The sequence below is a fragment of the Archocentrus centrarchus genome, chromosome 8 (assembly GCF_007364275.1).
Source record: "Archocentrus centrarchus isolate MPI-CPG fArcCen1 chromosome 8, fArcCen1, whole genome shotgun sequence".
NCBI classification, from domain to species: domain Eukaryota; kingdom Metazoa; phylum Chordata; class Actinopteri; order Cichliformes; family Cichlidae; genus Archocentrus; species Archocentrus centrarchus.
In genome coordinates, this window is record NC_044353.1 from 15,276,799 (window position 1) to 15,303,336 (window position 26,538).

At 38.0% G+C, this 26,538-nt stretch overlaps 1 protein-coding gene and 2 gene segments (V, D, J or C); all 3 read left to right on the forward strand.

Annotated features, from left to right (window-relative positions):
• LOC115783986 (serine/threonine-protein kinase pim-1-like) overlaps positions 1 to 26,538 on the forward strand; it is a 1,015,907-nt gene that overhangs the window by 437,666 nt on the left and 551,703 nt on the right. The window lies entirely within an intron of this gene.
• LOC115784013 (Ig heavy chain V region 5A-like) lies at positions 12,410 to 12,856 on the forward strand. The segment is given in 2 exon segments: positions 12,410 to 12,466; positions 12,552 to 12,856. Coding segments are annotated over 2 exon segments (345 nt in total).
• On the forward strand, positions 16,710 to 17,158 carry LOC115784009 (Ig heavy chain V region 5A-like). The segment is given in 2 exon segments: positions 16,710 to 16,763; positions 16,851 to 17,158. Coding segments are annotated over 2 exon segments (348 nt in total).

The following is a 26,538-nucleotide window of genomic DNA, read 5'->3' on the forward strand; positions in this document are numbered from 1 at the left end:
GGCGCATGTACCGCATCCTGCCGTAAGACTCTCCAGCGCATCGTTAGAGCAGCTGAAAAGATCGTCGGCACCTCTTTTCCCTCACTTCATGACCTACAGAGTTCCCGCCTCACTCGGAAAGCCCTCTGCATGGCGGGCGATCCTACACATCCACTACACAGCTTCTTCAGCCTGCTGCCATCAGGAAGGAGATTGCGGAGTCTCTGGGCTCAAACCAGCAGACTGAGGGACAGCTCCGTTCATCAGGCAGTCAGGATGCTTAACTCTCTGCCTGCTCTGCCCCCCTCCCTCCCTCTCTTACTGCCTTAACACACAAACTTTAACACTTTTTCACATAACATATTTCACACTGAACTCATTAAGAACTGGTTATTCTCTCAACTCAAGTTTATGTGCTCATTCAATTATACTACTGTTCATAATTGCACTACTGTTACACTTACACTACTGTCTATACTACAATACCGTTTAGAATAGCATCGGCCTTAATGCACTGCACATGTCACTTTACTGTCAATATCAGGGTCTCTATATATATATATACTGTGTACATCTACTTTATTCATTGCATATGCCACTTATCTAGATATCAATGCCAGGACCGCTACACGTGGGTGTATATATATATATATATATATACTTTTATATTTATATGTTTATACTGCTATAGTTTATATTTTACAGTTAGGATGGTACCGTATTTTTCTTTTTTATTTATTATGTTAGTATTATTGGTTAGTTAAATGTTTACTGTTTATTGTTCATGGGTCTGAGAGTAACGGAATTTCGATCCTGTGTATGTCCTGTACATATTGCAGATTCGACAATAAAGTTGACTTTGACTTTGACTTGATTATAGCGCTGTAAATGATAAATAAATTATTTGTGTTTGCGTTTTCAATCCCATTGTACCCGATAAGCCCCGGTGATGGAGGATTGGTTCTTATGTGTTATTATTCCTCCGTTTAGGCTCAGATCGTTTGATGTTTGACGGCGCACTGACCGGAAATGCAAACATCTTTCTGACGTGTTTAAAAGTAACGAGTGTGTTTTGAAAATGTAAGAAGTAGAAAGTACAGATACTTACTGTACTGTAAAAATGTAGGGAGTAAAAGTAAAAAGTAGTCAGAAAAACAAATACTCAAGTAAAGTACAGATACCTGAAAAATCTACTTAAGTACAGTAACAAAGTATTTGTAATTCGTTACGCTGCAAAGCATGTGTGGTATGTGTGAGCAATTCAGCAGTAATTCAAAAATCAGACATACAGGGATTTTATATGAGAAAACCAAAGTAATTACATCTTCTGTTTTACTGCAGGGGCAATAAAATAAAGTGTGAATAAATGATACAGTTAAACAAATGTGAGGCAAAGATGATCTCTGACAAGTTTATCTGGTGCTTATATATCATGGTACCTAACAGGCTCTTCTATTGGCTCCAATTATATCAACACTGAGGTGTTTGATTCTATGCAAACTCAGTGAGATCTCCTGCTACTCAGCAATAAAAACTCTTCACATTTTTTGTGTGTAGATTACGGAACGTCAGCTTTAACGTGAATCATGTTTTGTGTAACTCTGCTGCTGCTGTTGGCAGCTGTATCATGTGGGTCTCTCTGGATTCGTCATACTCACCAATTTGTCGTTAATCGCACAATTTGATGATTTACTGTGAAATATTTTTTTCTGTTTACAGGTGTAAAGTGTGAACAGCTGACACAGCCGGCCTCTGTGACTGTACAGCCAGGGCAGCGTCTGACCATCAGCTGTCAGGTCTCTTATTCTGTGAGCAGCTACTACACAGCTTGGGTCAGACAGCCTGCAGGGAAAGGACTGGAGTGGATTGGAAGAGTAGCTGGATCTTCCACAGACTACAAAGATTCACTTAAAAGCAAGTTCAGCATTTCTGCAGCCTCTTCCAGCAACACAGTGACTTTAATTGGACAGAATGTGCAGCCTGAAGACTCTGCTGTGTATTACTGTGCCCGAGAGCCACAGTTACACAAAGCATCAGCAGCCCTTAACAAAAACCCCTCAGAGCCTCAACAGTTAAATTCACCAGAGGAGGAGCCCTTGGACCACTGATAATTTCTTAACATAGATCACTGCTGTAGGGGGGAGGCAGTCCATGTAGCAGTAAAAGTGTGAAAAAAAAAAAATCCCAAAAGACATTATTTGTAAGAAAAAAATGCATAAATAATACTAAATACTAATATCAAACATGTTCTTATTAAAGTAATAATTCTGTCTAACTGAGTACATTTAGAAAAGTTCATTTTAAGTTCAGTAATGAAGATCTCCATTAACTTTGTGACCTGCATTCCTGAGTGTTTGGATCAAACTCAATTGTGTCATCACAGTTGAGTTAGGGCAGCATGTAGGCCTATAGACGGTACTACACTACCATCTATAGATGCTACAGTGATTAACTTTGTTCAAGGTTTTAACTAAACAGCTTCGTATTGTTTTAATGTTGAGAATTTTGAATAAAGCTATATTTATATATGAAACCGCATCTCTTGCCTCTGTGTATTCAAACCTGTGCAGGCTTCCTTTATTATTATAGCATTTAACCCTTAGATTTCCTGTGGTGAAATACCTGCAGGTGGTGTTGTCGCAACAAAATCATGTGTTTTCCATGACCACACTGCCAGATAAAGTTTAAGTTTTTATTTTTTCTTACAGACAAACTGCAGATTAAAGTCAAATTTAAGACATGAAATTCATCTGTCCATTTTCTAATCTGATATTTCAGCTCTTATTACCTTACAGTCATACGCAAGATTTGTGAGTGTAAAGTTAAAGAGTCTGCAGGACGGTTACAGAAAAATGAAAAATATCACCCTTTTGTGCAGAATATAATATAATGCTTATTCTGAAGATGATAACATAAACATAAACTACTATTTGAACAACCTTGCATCTGGAGCAGATTAATATTGGCACAAACATTAAGGATTCACTGAAAAACAAGTTCAATATATTAGACTGTGCCAGCAGAAGAGTTACCTTCAATAGTCAGCAGAGGTGGCAAAAGTACTGACATTCTGTACTTAAGTAGAAGTACAAGTACTTATGTTAAAAAATACTTTAGTAAAAGTCAAAGTACTGGTTCAACTTCTCTACTTAAGTAAAAGTAAAAAAGTACAGGCTCTGAAATGTACTCAAAGTAAGAAAGTAAAAGTAGTTCTTTGGAGGATGTTTCTACCTGCTATTTTTGTGTAAAACAAACCGAACCTCGTTATATATTATTGTAATAATATAAAATAGTACATGAGAATACAAATGTTATCCCAATCTAAATTTTAATCCTAATGAATGCACTCAGCTTGAATCTGTTCTGTAGGACACAAACTGTGAAAGGGAATTTAAACACAGCTCTGTTCTCTGTGTCCTCCATAGTAGAGGGTGACTGTGCCTCCACCTAAACACCAACATGAGGATACTCAGGGGTTACAGTGGGATTCAGAAGGTGGAGGAACCCTAAGATCAGCTGTAGTGGCTCTGCATGGGGAGAAGAATCACAACTTTCTATTGTAGCTGCAGTAAATGATGTTGGTGTGCAGGCTGTGATCAGCTGACCTGCTGCTGCTGCTCTGAGGTTTACTGCTCTGTGTGGATGAAGTGAACTCACAAAGATGTAACCCAGTATTTCACAGCTCTCTGAGCTGATCTCCATCCCCTACACTGACAGCATACAGGCTGTAGAAATGTTGGATTCAGTGAATGAATCTCAGCATCAGCAGCTTTGATTCAGACTCATCTCTGCTGCACTGATGTAACCTGTAACTCTGACCATGAACACAAACACTGTGCTCCAGTCCAACACAGAGCTTTACTGTAAATACAGTACAACAAGCTAACCTATTTATTACACACTAAACTGCAGTATTTTCATACAATCTTTGAATAACACAAAGTCAGCATACTTCAGTTTATTTTCCAGTCCTTACCTTTAAATCTAACCTCTCTTCTTCCTCTCCTGTCCCCTTCCTCCATCTCTGAGTGAACTTCTCTCTCTTTGCTCTCCCTGAAATGCAGCAGCTCTTCTTTTAGCTAGCAGACACACTGTGTGACAAACTGCACACACTTTGTGTGTTTGCTGATATTTGTTGAGCATTTAGAAACATTGCATTTACCTGCCACACGTTACTCCCTTCGTGCTCGCTCCTCTTCAGTAGCGCTAGCTAAGCTGTTTATGTGCCGCAGCACAACTTACGGACTCGGTCCGGCCCGCTGTAACCCCTGATTATAGCGCTATAAATGAGACATTAATTATATGGGTTTGCGTATTTAATCCCTTTGTACGAGATAAGCCCCGATGATGGAGGATACGCAGTACGATTGTCTCTTATGTTATTATTCCTCCATTTAGGCTCAGATCGTTTTATGTTTGACGGCGCACTGACTGGAAATGCAAACTTCTCTCTGACGTTAAAAAGTAACGAGTCTGTTTGAAAATGTAAGAAGTAGAAAGTACCGATACTTGTGTAAAAATGTAGGGAGTAAAAGTAAAAAGTAGTCAGAAAAATAAATACTTAAGTAAAGTACAGATACCTGAAAAATCTACTTAAGTACAGTAACGAAGTATTTGTACTTCGTTACTTCCCACCTCTGATAGTCAGACACTGCTGTGCATCACTGTGCCTGACACAGAGCTACACAAACCATCACCAACAAAAACCTCTTTACTTCTTAAAGTTATCAAGCAAACAGAGACTAAATATTATAGGGTCACCACACACACACACACACACACACACACACACACACACACACCTATTTTCATCAATATTTATGTTTTATATTTGTAATGAGTGTAATGATAGTAAATAATCTCTATTTCTGAAATAAGCAGTTATAGCATACAGTACGATTACAGTGAGTAGCTAGATTGTAAAATAAACCAGTTGTAGCCCGTATATGTGAGCTAATAAAACTTTTGTATTTGTGGAACAAAAGTCTCATTACAAAAAAAAATAAATAAAATTCTGTGAGGAGGAGTCAATGCAAAACCTGGATGTCTTAAGCCCACTTAGGTGATTGCAGGGGGACTGACAGAGACAAGTGGTCACTCACTTTGACATGATGGATGTAAGAACAGGACTGTTGGTTTTTATCATTTTATGGGCAGGTGAGATATTTTGTCTTTGTTGAGTCAAATTTGTCTTGAATTAAACAATTTACAAAGTGTGACAATTGTCTTGTCTTGACAGGTGTTGATGGTCAGACTCTGACAGAATCTGAACCAGTGGTTAAAAGGCCTGGAGAGGCTCACAGGTTGATCTGCACAGGTTCTGGATTCACATTCAGCAGCCACTTAATGGGCTGGGTCAGACAGGCTCCTGGAAAAGGACTGGAGTGGGTCGCCACTATCGATGTTACTAGCAAATACTACTCACAGTCAGTTCAAGGCCGCTTCACCATCTCCAGAGACAACGACAGGCAGCAGGTGTATCTGCAGATGAACAGTCTGAAAACTGAAGATTCTGCTGTTTATTATTGTGCTCGGCATGCAAGCCACACAGTGATGGGCACTGGCTGAGCAGCTGTACAAATCCTCTCCACTTACTTTTCTCATGTTGATACATACGAGGAAGAACTGTGTGTTTATGTTTAGTTAATGTTGTTTTTAATAAACTATGGAAAGCAGTGAAACAGATCATCACCATCCACCAGTAACAACCCTATAACACATCAATTAACATATACCTAACTGTATAGGTTAGAGGCAACAGTTAGAAGCAACATGCCAATATGGTCATTGCCTCAGGGATGAAGTACTGGCAGAAAGAAAATTCAGGCACATAAAATTTACATAAAATACATACATGCATAGAGGGAAAGTACATAATTAAATAAGTATAATTTTAAGCAAGTCACATAAAGGTTTTGAGTTTCACTGTATGTACACAGATCTTCATTATATGACACTCTGCATTAATTTCTTAATTTAAACAGATTTCATACACAGCTCACTGTCTTGTCTCACAGTTCAACTTTCAGCAGAGGCTTCTGGGCAACTGAGCAGAACTGAATTGAACACTCTCCTTCCCGACCTCTCAGATCAGCTAGTCAACTGTACCTGGATGTGCCTAGGACTCTAAGGAAGCTCAGAGGGGATAGAGCCTTTGCTGTGGCAGCTCCAAAACTCTGGAACGCTTTGCCACTGTACATTAAACAGGCTTCTTCTCTGGCCATTTTTAAATCTGCTCTGAAGACTCACCTTTTTTGCTTGGCGTTTGATTCTATATGAGCTGCTGTTACTTTTATTTATTTATTGTTTAATAAATATTATTTTATTATTGGAATTAAAAAGTCAAGACCTCAGTTTTGATATACTTTGTTCCTATTTGTGACCCAAATTAATTTGTTGGATTTTTCAAATGTCTTAGGAGGTGGTGGTAGTCAAACTCTGAGAGAATCTGAAAGGCCTGGAGAGCCGATATCCTCTGGAGTCACATTCAGCAGCCACGCTATGGTCTGGGTCAGACAGGCTCCTGGAAAAGGGCTGGAGTGGATTGCTTATGTTTACAACAGTAGGGAAACTACTCATTACTCTCAGTTATTTCAATGTATGTTTACCATCTTCAGAGACAACAACAGATAGCAGCTGTATCTGGCAGCGTTCATATCCTCTAGTAGACTTAAAATTATAAAATATTTTCATTTCTGTTTGATGATTTTACTACTGAAATATATGACTTTTATTATAAATAACTACAGATATTAGCAATTAGGACTTGGTACTCAAGTGACCATAAAATTTCAAATCTTTATGCAAACTACGTTTCTTTCCAGAGACACAGTTATAAAGACGTCACTTAATATGTGTGTGTTCCTTTTGTTTCCCTTTTGCCTCAGAGGGAACACTTTCTGCCCGGTGTTGTAGGGTCCTGATCACCCCAAGTTTGTGTTCCAGAGGGTGGTGGGAGTCAAAGAGGAGATACTGGTCTGTGTGTGTGGGCTTCCGGTAAACTTCAATATTGAGGCTTCCATCTTCCTTGATAAGCACCGCACTGTCCAGGAATGGTAACGTGTTATCTCTGGTGTCCTCCCTGGTAAAACGTATGTATTTATCCACTGAGTTGATGTGGTAAGTGAAGGCTTCTACTTCTTGGGTTTTGATTTTGATCCAGGTGTCATCTACATATCTGTACCAGTGGCTAGGTGTCACCCCTTTGAAAGAACCAAGAGCTTTACTTCCTCCATGTAAAGGTTGGCTACAATGGGAGACACTGGGGAGCCCATGGCACATCCATGCTTCTGTCTGTAGAATCCATCGTTGTATTTGAAATATGTTGTGATAAGGCAGAGGTCTAAAAGTGTGGTTACCCCAACTGGGCCTTCATCAAATCAGCCAAGATGCACAGGAATGAAGGCCAAACACAAACTACAGAGAATAAGAAGGACAAGAGGAAGAACATTGACATCCCATATGTGTCAGGCTTGTCAGAGAAACTCAGAAGAATTTTCTCCAAGCATGACATCTCAGCATACTTCAAACCAACTCACACCCTAAGACAAAAACTGGTTCATCTCAAGGACAAACCACCCAAACACAAGATCAGCAATGTAGTGTATGCTGTCCAGTGCAGTGAAGAGTGCTCAGACCTCTACATTGGAGGTACAGCCTCTTCACAAACGAATGGCACAACATAGAAGAGCCACAACAACAGGACAAGATTCAGCAGTACATCTGCATCTGAAGGAGAAAGGGCACTCTTTTGAGGATGCCAATGTTCACATTTTGGACAGGGAAGACAGATGGTTTGAAAGAGGAGTGAAAGAAGCCATCTATGTCCACTGTGAACAACCATCATTGAACAGAGGAGGTGGATTACGTCACCAACTTTCCCCCGCTTACAGTGCTGTCCTGAGCTCCCTTCCCAGACGTCTCAACCCCCATTCACACCTTTGTTCCAGTGACCTCAATAGGCCACATGAAACAACAGAGCAAAGTCCTAAATTGGTTTCAACTGAAACAACTGATTGAAATGACCCACGCCTCCTTCACACTTTGGCACATGTGTTTACACGAGGGTCATAACCACCTCCAAGGGACTACACCCACAGGTGTAGTCCCTTGGTCTCTCCACCATTTGGTTGAGAACTGAAGAAGCCTTTCGTATGAGAGGTGAAATGTCTTCAAGAAACAAAAAGAAGTCCAGTCGCCTTTTTTCAAGCTCCAGAGACATTCACTAAAGAACAAATTCAGTATTGACTTAAATCCTTCCAGCAGAATCGTGACTCTAATTGGACAGAATGTGCAGCCTGATGACACTGCTGTGTATTACTGTGCCAGACGCCACAATAACACAATCCATCAGGGGACCTGGACAAAAACCTCTCACAGCCTGAACTGTTTTAACAAGAAGCTACCAGAGGAGGCGCTCTCAGACCACTGTGCTGTTCACTGTCACGATCAGCTGTGTGTGAGATATTCAGTGATTCAGGTTTCCTTTTGTGTCTATGAGATTATGATTAATGCCAGAGCAATTTATGATTGCAAATGATTTTTTTAATGATTACTTTAAACAATTTGACATTATTGTCACTAATTATTTGCTTTATACAATATTATGAACTAAATCTTTCAGGTGAATCAAATCTATCTATATGATCTTCTATATGATATAAAGATTCACTAAAGAACAACTTCAGCTTTTACTAAAACTCTTCCAGTGACAGTAAAAGTACAAAATATACAGCCTACTGTACTTGCCTCTCGTCTTTTGCAGATGCCTCACGTAAAAAATTAAATAAATTATTCTATTTATTTGTAAATGTACACTGTACATAGTTTCTTTGGCAACTTGCACTGGAGGGACCTCAGACTGATTTTTGTTCCTATCATATTTTACACGAGAAGAATGACAATAAAATTTTTTGAATATTTGAATATAAAGTCTGTACACTGAAACATGTCACGGTTGCAATTATAAGTAATATAAACATGACAGATTACAGCATCATGCTGTAGAGAGAAATTCAGTAAATGAATCCCAACCTTTTTAGACCGTCCACCTTTCTATTTTTTATTGGACTGTAAAAGGTACAAGAATTTCTTTTGAGATTAATAAAGACTTTATCTTATCTTGTGCCCTTAAACACTCAGCTCTTCCTATGACGAGAGCCACTGTTTCATCAGACCTCTGAGAACATGACAAACTAAAATGAATCATGCACATTCATTGAGAACAGCAACTAAGATCAGTGGATTTCAGGTATCCCCTGATAAATCACAACAGAGAGGTTGGCAGAAAATAGTTTAACTTGGACTACAGGACAAGACTCCTTCTTTTAACTGTCTACTGGGCAGATGAAGCTTTTATGAGATGCACTGGATCAGACAGGCTCCTGGAAAAGGACTGGAGTGGATTGCTTATATTAGCAGCAATGGGGGCACCACCTACTACTCTCAGTCATTTCAAGGCCGCTTTACCATCTCCAGAGACAACAACAGACAGCAGCTGTATCTGCAGATAAACAGTCTGAAGACTGAAGACTCTGCTGTTTATTATTGTGCTCGAGAGCCACAGTGACTGAACCCCTTTCAACAGCTGTACAAAATCCTATATAGTTCTGTCTCTCTCTTGCTATTTTATTGTATCATAAATTGTATTCCATTTTAATTTAAACATAATTTTAGCATTATTTTATTTAATATCACTGTAGCCTGTACCTGGGTGTACCCTGCCTCTCACCCTATGACAGCTGGTGGATGGATGGATGGATGGATTAATTATTACTCTTAAAGTAAGATGATCAATAACAGTAAAAATGATAAGCATTTAAACATCAGTGAGATAATTATTGTAAATAATCTATTCACTTACATCTGAGGGGCAGATATCCTGATGAGCTCATGAGTCAATAAGAGGGCTGAAACAGAGAGAAAGAAAACAATGAACCTAACAAACGTATCTTTGGGCTGTGGGAGGAAGTGAGAGTACCTGGTGCCATACTCTGTGTAGTTTTCTGCCCAATAAAACTAAAGCTAACTGAAGAGTGTATGAAAAAAGGTATTAGCAAAAATAAACTGCTGGTTCTGTGACAACTGATTTAATCAGGTTTCATCTTTAAATGTACAAATTTAGAATAAATACCTTATTCACTGAAAGACCTTCAGAGCTTAATGGCAGCCATGATCTAAAATAACTAAGATGATAGAGATGTTTCCAAAAAAAATCATTAACAGTTTACAGTAAATATTTATACAGCAAATATGATTCATAATGCTGTGAAGTCAGTGAGAGGACAGAAGACCTTTTCTGAGCTTCATTTCAAAGGATCTGATCCTGTGAGAACATGAGTGAGATCACTTTAACACACAATGGAAATGTTTGCTGAACACTAATTAAGAGTCTGGAGGCTGAGGACAACCTGTCCCCTCTCTGACTGATTGTGAAGTTCAAATTTGATGCAAAACATAAATCTAAAATAAGACAAGTTATTTCTTAACTGCGATTATGTAAACCTTTTTTTTTTTTAGCATAAAATGCATCAATATTCTTTTGAAAGTATTTATTTCAGAACAGAAGTTAAAATTCACAGTTACAAAACACAAAAATTGGCAAAGAAAATACTTTTTTTCAGAAATACTGTCTGTGTCTTATGTACAGATTATCAGACATAATAGGAAAAATCATGATGTCATAATATTGTAAGCTGTTTTCTAAAATAATAATGTGTCTGAGTTGCTCCCACAGAGGGAGCTCTTTTCGCTCCCTTATAAAAAGATCTCATTTAAACATATTTTCATTTTATTTGTTACAGAACATTTTGCACATTTTTAAAAATACAAAAACTGTAACTCTAAAGTAGGGAAAATAGGATTTCCTGAACTTTATTCTGTTTGTTTCTAAGGTAAGGAAATTATTTCTTTAAAAATGAAACTGGAGCAGCATCAGTGAAGATGTGACTACATTGCCACTTCAGCTATCAACTTATGTCAACAAACAGCCACGATACAAACCTTATATATTAGATGGACTTTTCCAAAAAGAAAATCAAGCTCTAAAATGTTCATAAGTAACTTCTTTGGCTGGATACTCAGAATCCAAAAATATTTTTAAGCTTTGGTTCAACATGAGAAATTGAAATGACCTGAGAGCAGTTTTCCTGAGAGAAAGTGATGCTCTTTTTTAAGAGAAACAGGAACTGGAATGTCCTCCTGGAGAGTCACACGTGTTGACTTTTACAGCCTCTCATTTAACATCCTATAAATGACTGAATACACAGGGTCATAAGGACAGGCCTGAAAACTCAAAGTATATTTCTTTGAGTTGCCATAGACTCCAAAGCTTTTCATTTTCAGATTTCATAGGTGATTATAGCCTACAAGCTACAATATTCCCTGGATATGACAGAGGTTGGGGAGAGCTCTGGAGTGGATTGGGTGGATGAATGCAGGCTAATTCTCTGACAGTTCTTTTCAGAAATTGCCACAACATACTTGATTCATTTAATCTGGATGGATTCCACACTCATATATAAGATAAACCCCATAGACAATATTAATTTCAAAATACCTGCATTTCCCTTTTAACTACACACCCCTGGATATGGAGAACCAGACAAAGTAGAAATGTGAACTTTCTTTAGAAAAAAAAAAGTTTGAATGATTCTATTAAAATTTAAAGTAGGTCACGCAATAAGATTTGAACCAGTGTCATCTCTGTCTCTGTTTAATCACTGCGGGAGTCGAGTGGCATAAACACTGATCTTACCTAAATGTTACTGAATCCTCATTTAAAGGTTGATCCAGACATCTGACATCTACTTGATTATTTACTTGCTCTTTCTCACAAAACGCATTTCAAAAAGTTGGAGGAGAGTATGTCTCTACCGTTTGAATTTCTTTTTCTGCTCTTCTGTGTGATTTTAAAACTAGTCACAGAAAACCTTTACTCTATTTAAATGACTTTCTTTGAGTCACAGTTTTATATTAATGCCTGGAGCACATAAATAGATATATTACAGGAGTTTCAATGATGTGAAAATAAACCAAATGTACTGTCACTTTATTGAATACAGTGTACATTGTTGTGTATCACAGCAGTCTAATATAACGTTAATATATATAACATTAGTGGTCTTCTTCTACCTCATTGCTTGGGATTGTTCTAAAATATAATGCAGTATAATCAACTGTTATAATATGTAACTACAACCAGAAGACACCTGTTTGATTTTTGTCTTACAGTTGAGTAATTATCTACTTAGAATCTCATATGTGAATTTCCCAAACATGTTTAATGTTGTCCATCAGAGGAAGCTTCTTCAGCAGGCTTCAGTCAGTCCCTGATCAATGCTTTATGCCTTTCTATGCAAACTCACTGACTTCCTGTGTTACTCAGCTATAAAACTCCACAGCAGACTGTGGTGTGGAGATCTCATTATGTCACTTTCACCAAAAAACATGTTTTCTGTAGTTCTGTTCCTGCTCTTAGCAGCTGGATGTGAGTCTCTTTAGATGTGCAGTATTCATCAGTTCTTGTTTTGTAACATAACCTGTAATTTGTCACAAAATATTTCTTTTAACAGGTGTGAAGTGTGAACAATTGACCCAGCCGGCCTCTGTGACTGTGCAGCCGGGTCAACGTCTGACCCTCACCTGTCAGGTCTCTTATTCTGTTAGTGGCTACTGGACCAACTGGATCAGACAGCCTGCAGGGAAAGGACTGGAATGGATTGGAATGGGAGCTGGATCTACAACATACTACAAAGATTCACTTAAAAGCAAGTTCAGCATTTCCACAGACTCTTCCAGCAACACAGTGACTTTAACTGGACAGAATGTGCAGCCTGAAGACTCTGCTGTGTATTACTGTGCCCGAGAGCCACAGTAACACAAAGCATCAACAGCCCTTAACAAAAACCCCTCAGAGCACTAACCCCTGTAATACAAACCCACCAGAGGAGGCGCCCTAAGACCACAAATTTTTTCAAAATCAGTTCACTGGTAAATGGAGATGCAGTCCGTTCAGCAATTAAAACACAAACTTTATGCATAAATAATTTAGGATTATCATAGTATTCAATTTTATTCAAGTTATTTTCTTTTTAAATTGTAGAAGGTGTAATAAAAAAAATGTAAATTTGTCCCTCTCCTTTTTAAAGTCTGAGGCATGCCCAGACTGGCTCCAACCTGGTGTCTGTTTTCAGCTTCCTCAGACATTTGTGTGAAGGTGTGGTGATGAGAGTTGAATGTGCAGCTACAACTGAGCAGATTTAACAATTTTCTGTCCACAGTTTGTAAAGCTAAAGTTGGCACGCCGTGTGAGCAGCAAGACCAGGAGTATACTTTCACAGGGTTATGCTGCATGAATCTGTGTCCCAGGGTGGGACTGTTAACAAATGCTTTGCTACTAAATTTTACTTATAAACAAAATCAGCAAATTATTACAGCATTTCCACAAATACAGTTGTAAAAATGATATTTGCTGCATGTTGCATTAAGAGATCAATTGTCTAAGACCATTCTACAATACTGAATGTATTCATCATGTCAAAAGATAAGATAAGATAAGATAAGATAAGATAAGATAAGATAAGATAAGATAAAACTTTAATAATCCCACGACGGGGAAATTTGTGCATTACAGCAGCTCAATACAGAGAAAAAATGAAAAGGATGAGTAAGAACAAATAACTAAACTAAAAACTAAAATTCAATAGAATAAAATAAAATAGAATAAAATAGCAAAAAACTATACACATATACATAAGCACTATATACATAAATATATAAAAGGGGATCTTTTTTGTTTGTTTGTTTGTTTTTTCACTAAAAAAATAAAAATAATACATACTTTTGTTCTACCCTTTCAGCCTACAATAAAGCAAATATTTGATACTCAAAGCTTTGATTTCTCTCTAGAATTCAAGCAAATAATTTGGGAAACTCATTTTACATAAACATAATTTAAACAACCCTTAATTTTCTTTCACTGTTTCATTATAAAGTTTTTACCTCACAGTATCTGAATGTTAAGCCCAGTCTAGTTGCATACCTCAAAGAGGAGGAGCCAATGCAAAAGCACTGATAGCTTCTACACCTTCATATCTGACTGCAGAGATGAAGACAGAGAACAGTGGACTCTCATCTTAACATGATGGCCTGTTGGACGGGACTGCTCCTCTTAACTCTCTGCTTAGCAGGTGAAGAGTTGGGTTTTTTTTTGGTTAAAATATTTTGTTCCATGCTTTTAAATCATGCGTGTTATTGATTTTCTCTCTCTTTTTATCTTGACAGGTGTTAATAGTCAGACACTGACAGAATCTGAACCAGCAGTTAAACGACCTGGAGAGTCTCACAAATTGACCTGCACAACCTCTGGACTGTCATTCAGCAGCTACCGGATGGCCTGGATCAGACAAGCTCCTGGAAAAGGACTAGAATGGATTGCTACTGATGCAGGTGGTAGTAGCAAATACTACTCACAGTCAGTCCAAGGCAGGTTTACTGTCTCCAGAGACAACAGCAGAGAGCAGCTGTATCTGCAGATGAACGGCCTGAAGACTGAAGATTCTGCTGTTTATTATTGTGCTCGAGATCCACAGTGAGAGAAGTTGATTCAGCAGCTGTACAAAATCCTACAGGTCTTATCTGATCCACTCCCATAATTGGTCTCATCAATTTAGAGAACTGCTTCACTCCTGATAAAGCATCAGATATAATTTAACAATTACACACACCAGTTTATATCTTACAACCAGTTTAAAGTATCACGCTGGATAATTATTTACATTAAACAGTGCATGAGAGCGAAATCATCAACAATCTACTGCTGACTCTTGTAGCACACAATGCTGTTCAGAAAATGAGCTTCAAGCCTTAATAGCATCTATGCATCACAAGATCTGATTATCAGTGTGTTATTAGTGTTATTTTTAAATCCTTTAAAATTAACAGTTCTTTTCAAAATCTAGATTACTTCAATTTCAAACATACAGGATCCTGTGAGATTATCAGCTTCACTCTAATACAAGAGAAAGACTGATGATGATGATGATGATGATGATGATGATGGGAAATCTTTCATCATCAGCTGTGGCATATCTGGTTATTCTTTGACTTGGAACAGGTTGGGTTAGTTTTAAAAACAATAAAACAAACAATCAGTGCCGTAAAGGACACGTTTTGCTACAACATAAACATGCCTGCTGGAAGACTAGCTAAGGATTGGGAAGCAAAGGGCAAAAAATGCCCACTCAGATAATGAAATCAATAAGTATTAGTAACTGTATCACTTCTTTTTAAAGTATTAGCCTGAGAACAGGAGGTAAACTCCACCGTGAATCCCAGTGGGAGCAGTTGCACAATACTGTACATAAAGTGGTGATGAAAAGACACTGAGTGCTACATTTTCGAAATACTATGTCTTATTTACAGATAATTAGACATATTAGCAAAAATAGACTACTCGTGGTATCGTCTGATGTTATCTGCCTGCCAAAATATTTAAAAGCTGTGCAACTGAATTTTTGAATACCAAATTCCTCCTGTAGAGGAAGCCCTACAAGCTACAATATTCCCTGGATATGACAGAGGTCAGGGAGAGCTCTGGAGTGGATTACAGGGATGAACACAGGCTCAACCTCTGCTAGCTATGCCACTTCTTTCCAGAAATTGCCACTGTAGAAAAACCACATATATGATTAATTTAGTCTTGGATTACACACTCATATATATATATATATATATATATATATATATATATATATATATATATATATATATATATATATATATATATATATATATATATGATAGATCCAATAGACATAATGGTCTTAATCTTAAACCTACAAAATACCTGCATTTCCCATTAAAAAAAAAAAAATCTAATTAAATTCAAACTTTCTAATTCAAAGTATTTTAGTAAAATTTAGGATCACACAATAAGATGTGAAACTGTGTCATCTTTGTCTCTGTTTAATCACTGTGGAAGGCGAGTGGCATAAATACTGATCTTACCTAAATGTTATTGAATCCTGGACTCATTTAAACATTTATTCAGACATCTGACATCTACTTTGTTAGTTACTTATGATTTCTCACAAAAACACATTTCAAAAAGGTGGCGTAGAGTATTTGAATTTACCATTTGAATTTCTTTTGTCCTGTCACAGTTTTATATGTATGTGTGCAGCACATAGAAATGTATAATGCAGAAAGTAACTAAGAAAGTATCTCTATTTAAATGACCCTCTTTGAGTCACAGTTTTGTATTTATGTGTTCATAATACAGAAAGATTAACAAACATATCAATTTCAATAATTTGAAAATATACTAAATGTACCATCACTTTAATGAATACAGTTTAAATTGTTGTGTATCACAGCAGTCTAATAAAACATTAATATAAATAACACTAGTAGTCCTCTTCTTTTTCATTGCTTGGGATTATTCTAAAATATAATGCAGTATAATCATTTGTTGGTTTCACATTATGTAACTATAACCAGAAGTCACCTGTTTGATTTTTGTCTTACAGTTGAGTAATTATCTAATGAGAATCCATATGTGAATTTCCTAAACATGTTTAATGCTGTCCATCAGAGGAAGCTTCTTCAGCAGGCTTCAGTCAGTCCCTGATCAATGCTTTATGCCTTTCTATGCAAACTCACTGACTTCCTGTGTTACTCAGCTATAAAACTCCACAGCAGACTGTGGTGTGGAGATCTCATTATGTCACTTTCACCAAAAAACATGTTTTCTGTAGTTCTGTTCCTGCTCTTAGCAGCTGGATGTGAGTCTCTATAGATGTGCAATTTTCTGCAGTTCTTGTTTTGTAGCAAAACCTGTAATTTGTCATAAACATTTTGTTTTCACACAGGTGTGAAGTGTGAACAATTGACCCAGCTGGCCTCTGTGACTGTGCAGCCGGGTCAACGTCTGACCCTCACCTGTCAGGTCTCTTATTCTGTTAGTAGCTACTACACAGCTTGGATCAGACAGCCTGCAGGGAAAGGACTGGAATGGATTGGAATGGCTGCCGTTGGATCTACAACATACTACAAAGATTCACTTAAAAGCAAGTTCAGCATTTCCATAGACTCTTCCAGCAAAACAGTGACATTAACTGGACAGAATGTGCAGCCTGAAGACTCTGCTGTGTATTACTGTGCCCGAGAGCCACAGTAACACAAAGCATCAGCAGCCCTTAACAAAAACCCCTCAGAGCCTCAATACTTCAATTCACCAGAGGAGGAGCCTTTGGACCACTGATAATTTCTTAACATAGATCACTGCTGTACGGGGAGGCAGTCCATGCAGCAGTAAAAGTGTGAAAATAATAAATTACTTGTAAAAATATGCAGATGTTAGGACATGCAGGTGGCTCAGTGGAAGAGCAGACTACCATGTATTCCACGACGTGAAGTGCAGGTTCGAGTCCGGACCTGTTCCTCTTTGTTGTGTTCTTCCTCGTTTCTCCTGCCATGTTCCTGTCTCTCTACACTGTCAAATTAAGCTGCTATGCCCAAAAATATGCAGAAATAATAACACTGAAATTTAATGTGAAGTTTTTTTCTGAAGAAAGTAATATTTCTGTCTAACTCACAACACTTAAAAAAACTTCAGGAAGATCTCCATTAACTTTCCAGTCTGCATTCCTGGATGTTTGGATCAAACTCAGTTGTGCCATCACAGAGTTACGCCATCATATAGACCTGCAGAGATGAGCTACAAAAGTTGTAACTAAACAGTTTGTTATTGTTTTAATAGTGTGCGTGGTGGTATTGTTGCAACAAAATCATGAATTTTCCATGACCACCCTGCCAGACAATGTTTAAGATTTTATCTTTCCTTTCAGTCGACTGCAGAATAAAATAAAAGAATCTGCAACACAGCTTACATCTGGAGAGGGTTAGTGTTGATGTAAACATTAAGGATTCACTTCTGAACAAGTTTAATGTCATATTGTACCAGCAAAAGAATTCCCTTAAATAGGCAGACACTGCTGTGTATTACTGTGCCTGACACCACAGTTACACAAACCAATAACAGACATGAATAAAAAACCCCTTCACTTCCTGAACACTTGTAGCCTGAAGTCACCAGAGCTTAAACAATGTTTTCCTATTTTGTTGCAGAAAACTAAAGTTATTTAACAATTTCAGCAAGTTCAAAACAATTACATTCATGAAGTTCATGTAAACAGAAGGAAAAAACTCAATCCCCACCAAGAGGACAGCAGTTCAGTTTCTAGATGAATCTCTGTAGTTGTAATTCTAGAGCTCTGACATTGCTGCACACAATCAAAATGTTGAATTGAATCGATTGAATTGATAACCTCAATTGAATCGATAAAAAGTACACCACATATCCTGGTCACGTTCTGTCCACAGCACAGCTGTCTGGCATGAGAATGAAGAACAGCTTCTGTCACAAAGCCTTCATCACCGGGAGGTAGAGGAGGTCAGCTACTGATTGGAAGGTTGGTGGTTCGATCCCTGGATGCTCCAGACTGCATGTCAAAGCATCCTTGACCAAGATACCAAACCCTGAGTTTCTCTTGATGCATTCATCAGAGTATGAATGTGTGTGAAACATTATTGTGATTATAATTTTTGTAATTAAATTTTTTAGATTACATATTTTTTAATATTTATGTCTTATATTAATTTCACAGAGTGAAACCAAAATACGATTATATTTGAGGGTAATAATAGTAAAGAATATTCTAATTCTGACAGACAGTTATTGTTATAGAGTAATGGGATGATTACAGTGAGTAGCTACATTGTAAAATTGACTTTTAGGGGGAAACTAATTATGGTAACCTGTTCATGTTGAAGACTTATACTTCTACTAATCCTCTTCGTGCATAGATGCACATAAAGTCGTCACCAGAGCTCGCCACCATGGAAGAACACTTCTCCAGGTAGCACCAGGTCCACCCCTGCATGTTGAAGACTTATTACAACTTAAAGATATATATCTGCGAGGAGGAGTCAATGCAAATTCTGTATGTCTTAAAGCTACTGAGGTGATTGCAGGGGTTGACAGATGACATTGAGCGGTCAGACAGTTTAAAATGTTTAAAATGATGGCTGTAAGAACAGGACTGCTCCTTTTTATGATTTTATGGGGAGGTGAGACATTTCAGATCAAATTTGGTTTCAAAAACTAATCAACTTACTTCATGTAACTATTGTCTTGTTTTGACAGGTGTTGATGGTCAGACTCTGACAGAATCTGAACCAGTGGTTAAACGGCCTGGAGAGTCTCACAGACTGACCTGTACAGGCTCTGGATTCACATTCAGTGACTACTGGATGCATTGGGTCAGACAGACTCCTGGCAAAGGACTTGAGTGGGTTGCCACTATCCAAGTTACTAGCACATACTACACTCAGTCAGTCCAAGGCCGGTTTACCATCTCCAGGGACAATAGCAGACAGCAGGTGTATCTGCAGATGAACAGCCTGAAGACTGAAGACTCTGCTGTTTATTACTGTGCTCGAGAGCCACAGTGACTGGCACTGTTTGAGCAGCTGTACAAAATCCTATCATGCTGATAGATGCCAAGGAAGAACTGCATGTTTATATCACTAATCTTCACTTAACCCTAGAACACTAATCAGGTGATTTTTCACCCACATATGAGTGATGGTGTTGCAAAACTGCACATTGGTGTTCTAAGGTTCATGACACTGAATCCTGCACTAATTTCAATGCTTATATAGACATCAAACACAAGGTTCACACAGCAAAGTTTTGTCCAACAGTTTAACAGTTAACAGGCAAGAACACAGAGTAAAAACAAGGAAAACTGTGAGTGGTTGTGTGTTCAGCTCACACCAACACAATCTTTTATCAACACCTGCCCTATTCACCAGATTTGCCTCTGTGCAGCTTGAATCTGCTGTTTTTATACACTGGAGGAGATCCAGCATGGATAAGTACAAGGACTAGTACAAGCAGCCGCTCCAACAGTCTTCCAATTTCTGGTTAACAATGTCCCCTGGGCCTTACAAAAACAACTTAGTCTTCATGTATCTGAACAGTATATTGAACTTTACAGTAAGAATCTTTTTAAGACTCTTGGCAACGACAAATGTCACATCCACAGACTCTAAGAAAACAGTTTGTCAAGGGACAAACAAACTGTCTCCCCCTTTCCCGTTTCAGGAATTAAACAATGTGAGTTTCACATCGTTTCATTCATGGTGGAGTGGATCAATGCATATGGATTCATGGATTGATTCGTGCATTCATGTGATTCATGTGCATTGAAGTACATATCGTGGTCTAAAATGAATCCAAGATTCCTCACAATGTTGGGAGGCAAGGTAATGCCATCCAGAGTACGTATCTAAAGTTTGTGGGGCTGAGTCCAATAACTTCAGTTTTATGAGTTTATTTAAAAGCTGTGCATTTTACCTATTATTTGCTATGCAATATTCCAGTAAAATTACAATATATGTAAATCAACAAAGTTAAGTCACCACCATTTTGATGTTCATTGTTAACAACAACAACAATAATGGTTGCATGGAGATTAGCACAGCTGTCTGGGTCTGACTCAACTATCTGGCTGGGGCCTTTTCTGTGTGGAGACTTCATGTTCTCACTGGGGTTTTTTCTGGGTACTCTGGCTTCCTCCCACAGTCCAAAACAAGCAGTTAGTTCATTGGTGGTTCTAAACTGCCCATAGTTGTGAATGCAATGAGCTGTTTGTCTCTCTATGTTAGCTCTGCAACAGACTGGCGACCTGTCCAGGGTGTACCCTGCCTCTCGTCCTATGGCCGTTCTGCGACCCTGAATTGGATAAGTGGAAGAAAATGGAATGAAAATAAGACTTAATATGACCTGTTAGAATACATGCTATTTTATCACTTATTTAAACATCCGGCAGTCATTAAGTTGCTAAATTTATCACTCTGGTCCTCAGCTTTCCCTAAATGTGATGTAGGAGGAGCAAATGCAAAACTGATGTCATCATTATCTTCATATTGTTGCAAAACAAAGGTCAAAGACTAAACTTGACGTGTTCACTGGAGACTCGAGAAAGACAACTGAAATTTACAATGACCACTTCTGTTTATTTAGTTGTTTCTCTCATGTGTTTTATCTTGGCTGGTAAGGATATTTAATTCTGTTAAACAAACATATATGTTGGAAATGTGATTGCTGTAATGAGCTGTTAATATTTCTGTAGGTACTGAGGGTCAAACACTGACTGAGTCTGAACCAGTGGTAAAAAGGCCTGGAGAATCCCACAGACTGACCTGCACATACTCAGGGTTTAGTAGTGATATTCATGCTGCTTGGATCAGACAGGCTGCTGGAAAAGGCCTGGAATGTGTAACAGTCGTAATTGTGATGTCTCTTTACGTGGCAAGTACTACTCTCAGTCAGTCAGAGGCCGGTTTACCATCTCCAGAGACAACAGCAGAAAGCAGGTGTATCTGCAGATGAGCAGCCTGACAACTGAGGATTCAGCTGTTTATTATTGTGCTCGAGAGTCACAGTGACACAAAAGGAAGAAACTCTGTACAAAAACTTAACATGCCACGTCAAGCCAAAGATTTACTTTGTTATTATTATCTTCTACATATTAACGGACATTAACTGAAGCTCTTTGTTCCCCACCATTGTGAAGATTAAATATTCTGAAGTATGTAAGCATCAAATATACATGCTTGTCTGTGAGTAAAGAGCCTATCCTTATTTTTTACTCTGTCAGTGTTGTTTTTTGTTTTCTTTGATACAAAGCATTTTTTGTAGTCTGATATAAAGACTTATAAACATAAAGAAGCAATGTATGGAATTTGGATTTTTTATTTATTGATTTTTTTATCCAAATCTCTAACTTGTTAATAAAACAATTAAATTTCAAATGTTTTGGTTCACAGCATGACTCCAGCTAAAGTCATGAAAACACACATCCTTTTTTTTTTTTTTCAGGCTAACTGTGGTATTTGCCCCTCCCTCCCATTATCCTGATGCAAAATTTCAGTCTGCACAGTGCACTTCTGTTCTTCAAGTCTTGCAATTTGTGTGGATCATCAGAGGTCAAGAGTACATTTTGAGAAAAGAGTGGTAGGAAAAGAAAGTTCTAATTTGATCGTCATACTGCCATTTCATTGCCCAGTGTGTGCTCTCAAGCAGCCATTTTTTGGGAGAGACATGTTTGTTTATCTGAGGGGGCCTTTAAGACAGAAGGAAATGGCACCTTGTCCATTTAGGGCGTGAAATACCCCTAATAGCAAAGGCCATAATGTCAATAGAACTGATGATATAAGCGCGCAGTTACAGTATAATTTGGCTGCCTTCGTCTTGAACATGCAGATGATTCTCTGGGTATCACAGAGAGCAGCACAATAAATTATTGAGCATATTGACCACTTATTTTCACTGTCAGAACCTGTTGTCAAAGAATCAAGATAAAGTGCTGAAAAAATATAACACTGAAGGCAATTTCAGAGCGTGTTTTTGCTTCTCTCTTGAGTGACCAAAAAACTCTGGAGGAATATGGTGTTTATGTATACTGAAAGTGGCTGCTGTCTCTAAGCAGAGTCTACTCTGTTGTGGCTAATAACCTTGATGCCCATGGGCAAGCTGGATTCAGTGAGAGTTTCAGACATATTTCTAGAAGTTTTGTCTTGCCACACAGACACAGATGCAAACATCCAGGTCTGGGCATAGGCATTATAGGGGATCGCCTAGGGTGCCATCTGCCAGAGGGGGCATCATTGTTGTAGCAAAAAACAAAAAACGAGAAAGAAAATACTAGTAATTATTTCTCTGCACCTTGAAAAGGGCAACAGGACCTCTTTTTGTTTCTTGAAGACGTTTCACCTCTCATCTGAAAGGCTTCTTCAGTTCTCAAACCAAAAGTTGTAGAGACCCAGGTATTTAATCCCCAGTGGGTGTAGTCCCCTGGAGGTGGTTGTGACTTCACCCCATTGTAGGCGAAGTAGTAAGTAGGGCAATCAATGCCTTTTTCCTTTTAGAGTTGTTGTAGGCAACAGATGACTTTTTTCTTGTAGTTGCTTTTGGGGTCTCATCCTAAGACCTCCTAAGTATTGCTGACACTGAGGAGTGTGACAACAATACAGTGTCACCCATTGTAGCCAATCTTTACATAGAGGAAGTGGAAAGTAAAGGTCTTGATTCTTTCAAAGCGATTGCACCTAGCCACTGGTACATATATGAGGATGACACTTGGGTGAAAATCAGAATCCAAGAAGTAGAAGTGTTCATTCACCACATCAACTCAGTGGATAAATACATGGGGTTTACCAGGGATAGTAGGTTACTGTTCCTGGACTGTGTGGTGCTTATTGAGAAAGATGGAAGCCTCAACATTGAAGTTTACCGGAAGCCCACACACACAGACCACTACCTACTCTTTGACTCCCACCACCCACTGGAACACAAACGTGGAGTGAGCAGGACCCTGCAACACTGGGCAGAAAGCATTCCCTCTAAGACAGAAAGGAAATAAAAGGAACACACATATAAAGAAAGCCCATAAAACACGTGGTTATCCCTACTGGGCTTTCATCAAATAAGCCAAGACGCACAGGAAAGAAGGTCAGACATAAATTAGGGAGAATAAGAATGACAACAGGAACAACATTGTCATCTCTTATGTGGCAGGTTTGTCAGAGAAACTCAGATGAATTTTCTCCAAGCATGACATTCCAGTATACTTCAAACCAAGTCACACTCTATGGTAAAAACTGGCCCATCCCAAGGACAAACACCCCAAACACAAGATAAGTAACGTAATATATGCTCAGACCTCTACACTGGAGTAACCAAAGAGCCTCTTCACAAATGAATGGCACAACATAGAAGAACCACCTCGACAGGACGAGACTCAGCTGTACATCTGCATCTGAAGAAGAAAGGGCACTCTTTTGAGGATGCCAACGTTCACAGTTTTGGACCGAGACAGTTCAAGGCCAGTTTATCATCTCCAGAGACAACAGTTTGATGACAGAGGATTCAGCTGTTTATATTATGCTTGAGAGTCACAGTAACACAAGAGGAAGAAACAAAAAAGTAACATGCCAAGTCAAGTCAAAGATTTGCTAATTTCCTTCTTCATCATCATCATCATCATCACAGTCACAGAAAAATAGTCATGCTTAGGGAGGTTAATGTGAAGTTCTGTGTTCTGCCATATTATAATGTCTAGATTAAATATTCTGTTGATGCACATATGCCTGTGTTTGCTTGTCTGTGAGTAAAGAGCCTATCCTCCTTTGTCAGCATTGTATTTTATGCAAAGAAATTATTTTTTCACAGTCTGATTGTTCTCTTTTTTTAACCACATTTCTAACTTGTTTACTTGTTGATATAACACTGTCTTGCTTTCATTTGTAATTAAATGACAACAACATATGACATTTCCAAAAATAAATAAATAAATATACGGCTTTGAAATGTTTTGGTTCACAGCAACATTTAAAAACCATGTACTCCTTAAATAAAAGTTAGAAACATTTTGTTTCGCTCGTTTCCACTCTTAAAAAGTAATGTTCCCAAATCACACACATGGTCTATATAAGCACAAAGTTAGCATTAGAATTAGCACACATTAAAAGTTAATGCAACATATATTTTTTTAATTAAGTTAAACTACAATAAGGCAATTGTGGTAAATGCCACTCCCGCTCCATAATACTTATGCAAAATTTCAGTCTGTGTAGTGTATTTCTGTCCTGCTGACTGGTCTTATACTTTTTGTGGAGCATCAGAGGTCACATCTTCAGCCTCAGGATGATGAACACACTCACTGTCCTGCTTGTTGCTCTCTCTCTGCCCTGTGAGTGATTTTGTTTCTTCCCTTCCTTTACTTGGACAACACTGACTGATGGTCAGCCAGTGACACCTTTTGTAATATTTCTCTGTTTTAATCTCACCAGGTGTTACAGGTCAGAGTATGGAATCCATTCCTTCAAGTCCACTAGTGAAAAGTCCTGGGGAGACTCTGAGTCTCTCCTGTAGGGGATCTGGCTTCACATTTAGTTGCTGCAGTATGCACTGGGTCAGACAACCTGCAGGAAAAGGACTAGAATGGCTGGGTCGTGTTTATAGCGATGCAAGCAGAACTGACTATTCTAACAGCGTGCAAGGACGCATAGAAGTCACCAGAGACAACAGCAAGAGCATTACTTATCTGAGACTATCAAACCTGACGCCAGAGGACTCAGCAGTGTATTACTGTGCAAAGCACACAGTGTTCAATGTAAACTGAGACACTGTACAAAAACCTGCAGCTGCACAGTTTCACACAAATCAATAAGGGAGCAGTAGATTAAAAAAAAATTCAACTCACTGACACAATAACAGCTGTGAGTCTAACTTTGTGAATGCATATTTATGAAATTCATCAACTCATGGTGTGTGAACACACACACACAAACACCAGAAAATGTTACACTGACCTAACGTAACAAAAAGTATCTTGAAGCCTGTACATTTGTAACATGAAGCCACCAGAGGAGGCGCACTTAGACCATTGATGAGTTCAAAACCAGCTCAGAGAAAGTGCTTTTTATCTGTGCTATAAAGCGTTGTTGATGTAGAAATTATTTAAAACAGGTAATTGATTATATTGATAATAGAGCGCATATATGGCTTCATAACATAAATTTATTAACAACCTTTGATAAAACTGAATTCCTGTGCTTGAGACAACACATATCTTGATCTAATTCTCATATATAGTGCTGAAAACAGATAACAGATTAAAATAATTTACACTGATTTGCAAATTAAGTGAACTCAGTATGATCTGTCAGATTAGATTATATGTTATAGACTCATTTATTTAAAAGAAATCAGAAGCTAAGAACACTTAATTTTTTTTTCTGTAACAGGGTGGGATAAGCACTGGCACATTATGTTTTTTTTTCTTTTTATCCTTCTCCAAAAGAAAAAAAAGAAAAAGAAAATAATATTGTACAGATTACTTTAATACTTTAACTCACTGGGTTTTACAGTGTAACCACTGCACCAGTGTGTGCCACACATAACTATGAGAGAAAAAACTTTTTGTATTTTCACTGTGACTGAAAAACTGTGATTGTATTATTTTATAGTGCAATTTTACAGTGTCTCTCTTTGTTTTTCTAAAACTGTATTTAAACAGAAGGTTGTCACACACATTTAAAGTGAAACAAAAGCGTAGCTAACTAAGTGTTAATCACTGTTACATGAAGTGTTTCTTGTGCTGATGGAAATCACATCAAATATTAATGTCAAAAGTCAAGCTCACCATATGCACAAACACCAACACGCATTTTGCAATATGTTCCAAGTCCTCACATTGTGATTATGTAAACAAAATAATGTTCCCAAATCATGAATGATTACACACACCTCTTTCTCATGGGAGGAGTCAATGTAAAACATTGCAATGTCACCTCTACTTATCTGACTGCTTGGAACACTGGGCACAGTTTATCATGATGGACTTCAAAACAGGACTGCTGCTTTTAACTATCTGCTGGGCAGGTGAAGAGTCTAACTGATCTTGTTTGATAAAGTTTATCTTTGTG